We start from the raw sequence: 11,823 nt of genomic DNA on the forward strand, positions 1-11,823 counted from the left end.
TGTAACAAAGTAATTTTTATTTCCATGTGGGCCTTGTATTTCTATTTGGTTTCCTTGGCAGTTATGCTCCTTTTCCTAAGGAATTTGCTATGGCTAAAAACATACCATCTCTGATGTCTGTAAACTTCAGTAAATGCAGCTGGCTTGTTACAGTGCAGGCCCTATGATCTCATGACCATTTTCAGCCCTGGTTCCTCAGATATTAGATCCTTTCCCTAGCAACTGCGCTGCCTGTGAGCGCTGAACTTCCAGAATCTGCATCCCTTTCCTGGGATGTGTATCCCCTACTCATGATACACATGTGCAAGCCAGTGCCTTGCAGCCAAGCGATAATACTGACCCCGCAGGCTGCCTCTATCAACCTTCTCCAGCTTCTCTCAGTGGGAACCTGTGGCAGGTGGGAGCAGATACATGGGAGGGAGAAGCCTGGTATGGATTTTCCAGCCACAGCTATCGCTCATGTTCAGTACCATGAGAATCACTTAGAAAAACCCAGAATGGGATCTGTAGCATTTGTGGACTTAGAAAACCCTCCTTCCAGTCTTTCTGGAAATATTGTGCCAGTCACATCCTTTGATTCCGCTGCCTTTTTCATGATCACATGTTGTGGTACAATAGCTGTTGCTCAACAAGTCAGCTAGGGGTGTCTCCTTACAGCTTCAGGTGATGAATTCCCATTGAAGAAATGTTATTCTTGCACTTCAAAATTATTATTTAATACTACAGTCTACATACAAAGTTATCCTCTTCTTCCCATGTGGTATTTTTAATCCTTTTTTTGGACACACCTTTCTCATTTTCTTTGCAAATTTTTTAACATTTCTACTTTTGTGCTGTGGCCATTAATTAAAATATTAAGACAGAATATTCAAACATCTGTGAGAACTGTTTCTATTTATCTCCCTCCTGCTAGGTAGCTTCCCAGAAAGCATAATTCATCGTCATTTCTCCTTTAATGAGCTGCTTAACTTTAGAATACTTCTATTATATCAACTTATGTGAATCAAATGACTTTTTTCCTCCATGTTAACTGCATCAAAATGTTTTGAGTTCTGACAAAGTACTACATATTCTATTCTCCTTTCCTATGGTACCATTCTGCATCTTGGTAATTTACCAAAATTTTAACCTGCATTTGCATGTTCATGTTGAGGTTCTTGAGTTTTTTCTTTAAATACAGTAATTTGCATTTCAGTGCCATCATCCTATTAGTTTCTTCCTGTTTTGTCTAAATATTAAATCATTCTCTTGACATAAAAAGACTCAAATCATGACTTGGATTTTAGGCCAGCCTATTATTCATCTCATGAAAGCGTGGTGCCCATGCCTCTTATTGTTTGTTTCATGAATTTTTCACTGCTGTGCTTTGCTTCATGAGGTTTAATTCATCCTGACCTGTCTCTCCCTATTTTTGTTCTGTGCTCTGATTTATTTTCTTTTTGCTATTTCTTTCATTTTTGATTCATTATTGGAATGCTTCTCCCTTTCTTGTTTGTAATGCAATTTCTGAACAGTGTTTTTACTTAAATTTCATGATTTAAAAGTCTGTGCTGCTCAAAGTGATTTCTATAACTTGTTCCTTTAATAACAGATTTGATTTTTTTCTGATTTGAAACCTCTTCAAATAACCTTTATGAGAAAAACATTATTTAGAGCTCTTCTGCTGCCTTTCAAAAAATTTTATATACTAAAGAGACAAATATCAGTTACATGTGACTACAAATTCAATAACCTATTGTACAACTCTTCAGAATTACAGAATAATGACAAGCACGAGCAAACTAACCTTGAGTTTGTATTGTGGTCTTGTCAGGTATAACTAGAGATTGCAAACTATAGTTGTCCTCGTGAAGTAATGATTAATACTTTCACGTATGACATATATACAATGAATATTTTATTTAAGTAAAAAGATGTTTCAAATCCCCATTAGATATGCTCACACTTCACAAATAAATAAAAGCAATAATGATAAAAAACTTCCAAATATTGTTACATTTTCTCAAATTCAGAAGAAAGAAATAACAAGAGTTAGTGCCCTTGCATGCAGCTTAGAAGAAAATAAAAATTGTTATTGTTAGTCATTGCAGATGCTTTTGCAAACCTGGTATTTTAACAAATGTATTTACCATTCAATGAATGCATTTTTAGCACATGTGCAATGCTGCATTTTACTCTGTCCTGACAAAGCTTGTTTGAAATCCTTGCTTGTGGTGCATTATGTGGATGCATTCTTTTATTATCTCTCCTAACACTGCATACAACAGGCTAGCAAGAAAGCTAGTAATAGTAGAAGGTACTACTACTAAGAAAAAAAAACAAAAACAAACCAAACAATTGCAAAAAACCATTTGCATTCTTGTGTAGTAGCTTAAGTCCTCAGTAGCAAGTGTGTAAGAAACTAAAGACCTTCTTTCCATACTTTCATGCAACTAGAGTTCCTGGGCTATGTTTTTACCTGATGTAGTAAGAATCTTTACAGTGTATGTTTACTGTCTCAATAAAGAAATTCAAAGATTATTGTCAGCACTTGTTATTATGTTATGAAGGATTGATTTTACATGACCATGGGAAGAGCTCTTCAAAACAAAATGGCGTTGAAGGAAGAGTTTTGAAGCCTGGTTGTACAGTAACAACTGTAGTGTAACATATTATTCTACTGACTTACTCTTCTACCTTACTTAAGCGCTAACAGTCTCTGTGAAAATTTAAGTGGATCCTCTCAGTATATTCTAAGCATTTTTTCCTCTACAGGGAGAGCCTTCAGTGACTGCAATACTGTTCTACTACAAACAATACTGCAATATTTTAGTTGGACAAAGTAATTGAGTTGATATAATAACTTGCTTCCTCCAAAAGCAGTAATCCTTTTTGGCCCTGGCACTCATCTGACCCATCTCTGAGTCGATTCAGCTCACTTAAGTAGGCAGAAGACAAATCCCATGGGAGGAGGAGGAAGGAGGAACTGAACAGATTTGGCTGTCTCGTCTGAGTGTACATCAAGTGGTCTTCCTAGCAGATGCTCTGCTAAAAACAATCAGAGAGCTTGCACAACAAGCTCTGGTCTATTCATTGCTGTCCTAGATGTTGCAGGAACAGACCCCAGAAGTACTGAAATGTTTGAGACTAGGAGGCACCAATAATGGCCAATTATTACTCCAAAATCTCATCTGACTTTGTCAGCACGTAGAAGGAGCTGGAAGTAAGACCTCAGTACTTACCAAGACAGCATGCAAGACACTGTTAGTCAGCAGTGGCTGCAGTTCATTTCATTTCAGAGGGTGCGCTAATGTCACAGAAGACTAAAAAAGATATATATAAAAGTAAATTCTTCTCTTGGTGGAAATTAGTAACTTGATCTTTCTTACTGGAAAACAGACGTTTCTGTGCTGGAAAGACTGTTAAGCTAAGAGGTTTAAATTCACAGAATTTTGTATCCATAGCAAAGTCCCAAGTTTGTCTTTGGTGTCTATTTCACTGCCAGCAATGAAAATAGGTTCCTGAGCACCGGGGCCATCCTGTCTGCCTTCCTTTCAGTCTGCTTCCTCCTCACTGGGTTTCTCTTCTGAATCATCATTTTCATATTCCTCGTCCTCATATCTGAAGGCACCCTCAGCTTCAGAGTCAGACTGACCTTCCTCTTTAGGTTCAGGGGACTGGTTAGACCGAGAGCTGGGTCTTGACTGATCCTCATCCCCCTCCTGGGAATGGCCAAGCATTAGACCTGTCTTTGCTTCCTCTTCCTCCTCCTCTTCACATTGCTGGTCAGAGGCAGGGCTGGACCCAGCAGAGCAAAGCTGATGAGCGTAAGGGCTGGCTCTTGACTCTTCCTCATCCTCCAGCTCACCGGACTGGCCATCTTGGGTAGAGGTTTTGACACCTTTTCTCTTCTCTCCCTCCTCTTCCTCCTCCTCACAGGACTGCTCAGACCAAGGACTGCTATCAGCTGCTTCCTCAAAGGATTCTCTTTCTTTCACTTTAGCCTTGCTGACCCTGAAAAGACAATTTGCCTGTATGATTTCATTTTCAGGTAAGATGCCTCCCAGTAGGTTTTAAAGGAGTACTGCCTTCAGGTAATCTAGGACAAACCTCCATAGACTTGGCTGGGGTGGAACTGGTGAAGAAAAAGGGAAGAGGGGACACATAAAAGGAGACTCCTCCTTTTATGCTACGAAGTGACTCAATAGTATTGCTTATATAGTTCATTTTTTTCATTTCTACTCCTTTTTGTATCATAACACCTAATGGATATTGAAAAGTAATTTTTAATAAAGCTTATTTTAAAAATTCAGTAAAGGTAAAGCAGAATGAAGTAACTTACTAGCAGCCTGCCAATTGTTTTGGTGAAATGGATAAATAAAAAATAAAAAAATGTTGTTCTTCATTTTTTTTTCTTTGAAGTGCACTATGTAACATATCCACTGCTCTGTTTTATTTATAAAATAATAATTCAGGAAAAACATTAAAAAATACATACTAATGCTAACATTACTAAAAGTAACTACATAGTCAAATATTTACCTGTGAAATACTACAACTAATGTAAAAAAAAATAATCAAACCCACACATCAAAAATTACTTTCTAATTATTAGGTATGTAGTGGCAAAAAGAAAAAAGCTTTCAGTAATCTCTACCTTTCTCTGGCATCAGTGGAGTTACTAAAATCTTCAGCACAGGAGCCCTGTAGCAATTTAGTTGTTTGTCCTTTCTTTGAAACAAACTCTGGGCATATCCCCAGTGCTCTCAGTCTGTTAGAGTAACGCTTTTCTGCAGCTATTCTGGCATTTTTCTGTAGGAAAACCACAGTGGTTATGTGTTATCTAAATGCATTGCTAAATGCCGGTCTTTTGATACATTTGTTTATATTCATACTCCATTTCATTCATTGCATCTGACAAGTTGAAGGATTATTCATTGCAGGTAATAATGGCAGAACAATACTTGCAATCTTTACACCAGATTTTCCTTTTCTGTACTAGTTGAAATGTGGTTTGCTCCCTGTGCCCACTGGCTAATGAAGAGCTATATCCTCTGTATATAGCTATTGAAGAGGTGGAGGAAGATGTGGACATGTGAAAAAAATCGAATGTAGTCTTCCTAGGGCTTCTCCATTATTCCCTCTCCACCTCCTCTGTTTTCCCTCTCTGGGAGCTGCTGCCCTAGAAAAGTAGTATTGATCCACCTTCTTACAGTGCTGTTTAACAAATGACATAGATATGTACCTCTTCCTCTGAAACTGAGGGTGTAAATTCTGTTCTCCAGGCAGTATCTGAGTGAGGAGGACTCATCCTCCAATCTACACAGATGCTCCTGCCCTGCAGCAATGGCAGGCCAGGAAGCCCACACATACAGAAGGGACAAGGGAAGCCATGATCTGTGACTTGCTGTCTCTCTGGGTTTGGAAACAGGTCAGGGACCATGCTGCCTGCACGTGGTTGTACTGAAATGGAGAGATAAAAATACTGCATCTGAACTTTACAATAAACACTAACAATACCTGAATTTTCTTATCACTGTTTTCCCAACTTAAACCTCTCACATTTTTGCTTTAATTTTTTTGTTGTGTTTAGAGTTACTCATGTTGTAACTGAATGGGAAAACACGTTTAGAACAGGCATCTCTGTTCCTTGTGCAAGCAAGCCATGAATGCCGAGTCACCAAAATTAGTAATGTTTATATGTAGATGGGGCAACGGAGAATGAAATGGACTAATACTGGTCTCAAAAGTATTTTTCAAATATCTTTAAATATTTTTGACTACAAATGCCTTATGCAGTATTAGAAGGTAAGATTAAGAAGCAAGGCAGAAGTAAGACAACCTGAGTGACTCTTTCAAAAAGCAATGGCCTTTGATTTACTCGTTCTTCCATTTCTTGCAACTCTTGCAAATATTCTTGCATTCTCTGTTTTTCATAATTCCTAAGGGAAACAGTGCACAAGAGAAGTTATTATTATAACACAAGAAGTCATTTTCTACAGCAGCTGAAAGCTAAATTGCTCATAACAAACTAAATGTTGTCCTACTTAGATACATAAAAGGTTAATTATTTTACGGTGATTACAGGGTCTGAGGTATATTGTCACATTTTCATAGCAGTTGCTTCCCTGTAGGTACTGAACAAAACTGTCTGAAGCAGTCACTTTGGATAAGCAGAGATGTCCTGGCTGGTGAGGTTAAACAGAGGCTGAGTTTGGAGTCTTAGTTTCTTTGAGTGCTTAGGAGTGTGCGGGGGGGGTTGATACCCAGGGTTTTTTAAATGCTGAGTTAATACAGTTATTCTAATTTTTCTAAACAAAATTAAAGAGCTTGAAGTGACTAACAAAAGCAGAATAGACCAGGAAATTAACATCATTAAATAAAAATCAGTATTTTTAAGGTAAGTTTGATAAGAATCTTGCTACTTTACCAGTCTGTCTCACAAGAGGGGTGGCTGTATTCTGGATCACAGTACACTTTTTTTCCCTAGTTGGTTTGTCAAGGGCCCAGTCAGTAGAGCAGGATGATGAAACTTGATTCATCAACTGAAATGGTATCTCAGATCACAGCAAGCACTAGATCACTCAGGTAGCATGGGCTGTAATCCAGGGGTGTGACAGACACCTCTTTGGGATGCTGCCTCTGTACTGGGCCTGCTCTAGCATTAAGGGTGTTTTATGAGAGGTAGATTTCTCTCTCCACTGACCTCTTTCCTTTACCATCCTCTGTATTTCTGCAATATGGCTGTGCATTAAGGCAAGTTACTCCTCATTTTAAGGGAGTGAACTTCATTGTTGCTACTTGCTTGCTCTCTCAGGCGGCTTTCTACAAACCTAATTATCTGTTAGAAGAGCACTTACATTAATAAACCTTATTACCCAGCCTATGCTGAAATAAGCACTATCAAGTTAAGCACTTGTACCAGCCTTAATGCATCAGCACTAGGGAGGTAATCTTGCTTTGTAATACCACAGTTTTATGCGCAGACAAGAAATAAGCAGAGTGTTTTACGCTACTCCTGAAATCTGATTAAGCTAAATACTGTAATATGAAGTTTGCTGTTGAATGAACTCAAATCCAACCTGTAAACACACCCACTGCCTCTCTTAATTCTCCACCCTGCTACTGTAACTCAAATTGTTTTCTGCTTCTGTCCTAGAGTCAGCGGATCATCTGCCCAAGGACATGTACATTATGAAGCTCCTGTTATTAACAGTATCTGCTGGTTGTGTTACAAAAACGAGCTCTGGCTGTAACAAAATAGTTAGAAGAGACTGCCCTCTTTGACCTGCATCTCTACCACTGCATCCCTGCTCTCCAGGCCCCGTGCAAGCCCTGCTTCTTCCCACGGGTGCTCCAGCTTCAGCTGTCTTTGGGGGAGATGGTAGGTGGGCACAGATGTGGGCTGGATAGTCACTGCCTGCCCCCATGACCAAGCAAAAGGCCTGTTGCAATGCTGCTTCTAGCATATCTCAGCTGAGCCACTGCACTTCCATGCTTTCAGCATCTAAGAATGTGTGTGCTTCAGTTTCTGCTCCGTTTTCTCTTTTTGGCCACAGTGAAGGCACAATGGTGGTGAAAAACCATTACAAAGTTTGCTGGTGGAATTATGTGCAGTATTGTCTCGCAGGTGGTGCTGTGCTATTTCAGCAGATTTGCTTGTAACAGCCCAGAGTTTATAGTATAAAGATTATAGTATATTTATAGTATAAACAATAAATCCACAGCTTTCTAGCTATAAAGAAAGAAGAGACCTACATGAAGAAAGAAAAGAATGAGAAAGCCTTATTTTTTTACCTTTCAACTTGCAGCTATAAAGACAGCCAGAGCCTCCACCCTCATTTCAGAAAGATCTCTATTCTAAACACCTTGAGGTTTAGCATGTTAACTTTAAAGTTGCTAGGCCAAGCTATGAATCTCATAATCATGCATATCTCATGATCTTTTGTATTGTTTTGCCCTGCTACTGTCACTTACTTATAATTTGCCTGGTTAATGGAAATTAGGATTCATAGTTGCTGCCCAAGAATCCTGCCTACGCATGAAGCAGCAAGGGCAGATCAGTCAGTACCTCTCACTGGCTCCACACAACAGCACCTGAAATGGATGATACTGCTGCAGTGCCATCATGCCAAGACAGGTTATAAACCTCACTAAAGACTCAAACAGGACTTTTTTTTTTTTTTTTTTTTTTTTTTTTTTTTTTTTTTTTTTTTTCCTCGGATTAAAAAGAACAGGAAGCAGAAATAGTTAAATTAGCCACAACACAAGGTCAAGCGGTGATTCTGGAGTTAGATCAGCAAGAGAGAGCTGGAGCCACCTGGATGGCTGTCTTACAGCACACTGAGAAGGCCCTGATGTTTTTCCCCGTGGACTACTTTTCTCAGTTGTGTAGGAAGTCTTTCCTTTGTATCCCTACTAAAGTTAACTCTGGATCCCATTTCTCCTAAGCACCAGCAGCTTCCTGGTTAGCTGTTGATACATGTGCTAAGATAAAATAATATTCCTGCTATAATATTCTCTCTTAAGCAGGGACCTGCTGGGACAAAGAAATGAATTGTGAAATGTTCACTATTTTAGGAGACAGCTACCACCAAAGTTGTACCAACATATCTATCAATCCAGCACAGGATTTCTGTACTACACTATTCCTTCTCTTTTAAACTTTTCCTCTTTAGTTGATATGTCAATTGAGAAAACACAGGAATCTCCTGTCAGCTAATCTATAAGGTGGAACATATAGATTAAAATCATTAGAAGGGGCAACAATTTTTCAGTTGAAATACTAAATTTGGCCCTTTTTTTTACTGGCTGCTTCTACAATGTATAATTTACCAAATGTGTAATTATGTAAACTTAGACTACACTATTTTTTTACATTGTATGTTTAACATACAATGTAAAATGAGAGGTTTGGGATTCATGGGAATGTGACAAAATACCTGAATGTTTTTAATTTGGATTTAGACATCTGAGCTAGGCTCTGATGTGGGTCATTGGCCTCAGCCCGAGCTGTTACAATTTTCTGGAGTTTTTTCGTTCTTTGTTTCTGCTTTGTTCTGTTCCTTTTTTGTTGTTCTTCCAGATTTCTCTTTTCCTCAAGTGAATTCCTGATGGAAAAATAAACTAAAGCTGAATTAATTTTAAATTGAGAGAAAGACTTGAAAGGAAGTTTTGACAAAGGAGACTATAAAGAGAAAAAAGAGGGTGAAAACAGGGTTGGCATGAGAGGATACATGGTATGTACCCTTTTAAGGGATTCAAGCATATCCTGGGAAAGAGCAGTCATTTGTCCCTTTTCTATGGACATTCAAAGGAAAATACACTACTATTTCTTTAACAATCATAAATAGTAATTAAGCCCTAAATTTAAATATTTTGTCATATAATTAAGCCCTTACATTAATAAATTCTGTCATTATATTCACTGCATGAAAAAACTGACTACATGGGTAGAAATACAAAAGGAGTCTACTCTTAAAGTTTATGTAAAATGTAGAGCATCACTAAAGGGGTCACCTTATGGCTTGTAGCCGTCGTCTTGTAGATTCTGTGATTTTTGGCAATTTAGATTCTCCAAATCCCGAGAGATGTGAATTTGCACTTGAATGTCTTATTTGAGGTTTCCGTCTTGGTGAGGCATAAGGCCAGCGTGTTTCTTTCAACTTTTCTTCATCTTCTTGAATGTCCTTCAAAATCTTCTCCTTGTTTGAGGGAATATATGGGGTACAAAGATCAAAAGGTTCACAGACTGTAAGGTGTTTCACTTGTCTTTGTTGCATGAACTGTTTCTGAAATTTCTGGTGTAGTCGTTCAAAATCTGGAACACTTGATTTGATCTTGGGTTTATGTTCTGTTTGCTTTGGTTCAGTGCCCTTGTGTTTCTTTTTTTTACTGGTATCTTTTAAAGCCAGCCTGCTGTTGGGTAGAGATGAATTACGCAGCAACTCTTCAGCTCTCATTCTGATCCTGATTTCTCTGTAGAGCTCTTCCTCCTTTAGCTTGTCATTAACTGCTGGACTATAAACACATTTAGGAACTGGTTTTGCTTTGAACAGGTTTGTTTTCTTTTCAGGTACGGAAAGGTCTGTTAATTGCCTCTTCCTAATTTCACTCCTTTGCTTCTCTCGTTCAAGGAATTTAAATGGCTTCTGAGAAGCCAAGAGTTTGAGTTTGCTTCTCTCTTTCACAGACCTCCTGCGTTCTTCGTTTCGTTGCACAATTTCACGATAGAGTGGAAGGAAAACGGTAGCGGGCACTGGGTTGGCTCGGAATTTTTTCTGACACTCTGCTTCTTCCTCTAGTTGCTTCTTCAATAAATTATTTTCCATTTCGATCTGTGACTTTGATTTGACATTCTGTTCTTTTTTTCTAGCTTCTCTAATAGTCATCTGGAAAGGCTTGGGCACAGTCACTTTTGGTGACCATGCCTCCTTCTTCTGTATCCTTCTGAAGGCTGGTGAGCTTGGTGTGCTGTGTCTGGCGTGAGAGATGTAGTCTTCCACAGAGAACCCGTCCCACATTTTTTCAATCCGTTGCTTAGCAAATACAGATGATCCCGTTTCACTACCATTTTCTTCAAACATTAATTCTCTGTCAGACCCATCAGATATGCTTAAGCCTAAGGGATCGCTTACATCAGAGTCTGAAAAGGATTCGTGCAAATCTAGAGGTTGATACGAGCTCTTTTCCCAAGTTGGCCTTTAAAAAAGGGAAAAAAAAAAAAATTGGTTTTGAGTCCAGTCCAACACTGATGCAAAGCCAGTAACTTTCACTTCAAGGTATCAGCATTAGAAACAAAAATGAACAGCACTGGTAGGGAGGAGGAGAGGGGGAAGAGAAGGAAAAAGAGAAGCATGTTGGACACTCACACCAGACCACAGTTTTAAGTGCCGATCATGAACAAGTCAGCACTTCTTCAGGAAAGGTGCTGTGGGTTCCTAAACATGTTGCCCAGTCTCTGCTGCACACACACCTGTAAATCTCACAAGTCCATTAGAAAGGCAAATAAGCATTTTTATTATTAAAACTAACTTCTCTGAGATCTGCTTATAGGAAAGGGGGAGAGTAACACTTTCCAGCCCCAGAAAAAGAAACACACCTACTGTTTTACACATCTGCAAAGCATTTGAGAATCTTCAGAGAAAAGGTACCACCAAACTTACCTACAACACCTGTTAGAAGCAGCATTTTTCTTGTCCAGGGGTTGTACTCCTTTTAAATAGAGTTTATTCTGATACATACTTTCTAATTTTGCCATGGTCTCCAAGTGGGCATTCTTCAGCTCTTCTAGCTTCAAGTAATATTCTTGATTTGAATTGCACATTTTGGAAAAGTCTATGAGCTTGTCACAGTCTCCATTTAGAGAGAGGGTCTGCTGCTCTCTGTCGGTATTTGAATCCAAATCAAAACCATCCTAGAAGAGATGTTTGTAAAGTTTTCTTACTGTTAGAAGAAAGGCGAACAAGATTCTTGATACTGCTTTATCCTAATTAAGTCTAATAAATGACAGAGTAACACCAAATGTTAATGAGGAGTTGCATGGAATAATCTTATTGCATAATAATTTATATCCTAAGGGCCCTATTTAAAGCATGTAAAATTCCTAAGTCTGTCCCTGTAATCAATATATTTATACCAGAAAATATGATCAAAAGAACTTGCTTATCAAAAGAAAAGTTCAACTATTTTGTAAAGTGTAATTTTTCTTTTCCTCTGCAGCTCTAAAAATGCCTTTATTTAAAAGAAAACAAAACTGATACCCTATACATGTTTATTCCTATTTCCATGATTTCACGGTGAAACGTCAGGGATTCTGCACAGCTTACAGTTACAATACTTTTT

The 11,823-nt window shown here is 38.5% G+C and overlaps 1 protein-coding gene across 1 annotated transcript; it reads right to left on the reverse strand.

Annotated features, from left to right (window-relative positions):
- Window positions 1-1,716: 1,716 nt before the first annotated feature.
- FAM161A (FAM161A, centrosomal protein) lies at window positions 1,717-11,391 on the reverse strand. The gene is made up of 6 exons (XM_026844467.1): window positions 11,145-11,391; window positions 9,499-10,680; window positions 8,922-9,089; window positions 5,822-5,921; window positions 4,637-4,791; window positions 1,717-3,993 (listed from the first exon to the last, which is right to left on the reverse strand). The coding sequence occupies exons 1-6, from the start codon at window positions 11,303-11,305 to the stop codon at window positions 3,534-3,536; spliced, it is 2,226 nt and encodes a 741-aa protein (XP_026700268.1). The 5' UTR covers window positions 11,306-11,391; the 3' UTR covers window positions 1,717-3,533.
- Window positions 11,392-11,823: the final 432 nt, after the last annotated feature.

This window comes from Athene cunicularia, assembly GCF_003259725.1.
Source record: "Athene cunicularia isolate RWA chromosome 3 unlocalized genomic scaffold, athCun1 chr3_part1, whole genome shotgun sequence".
In the NCBI taxonomy this organism is placed as follows: Eukaryota; Metazoa; Chordata; class Aves; order Strigiformes; family Strigidae; genus Athene; species Athene cunicularia.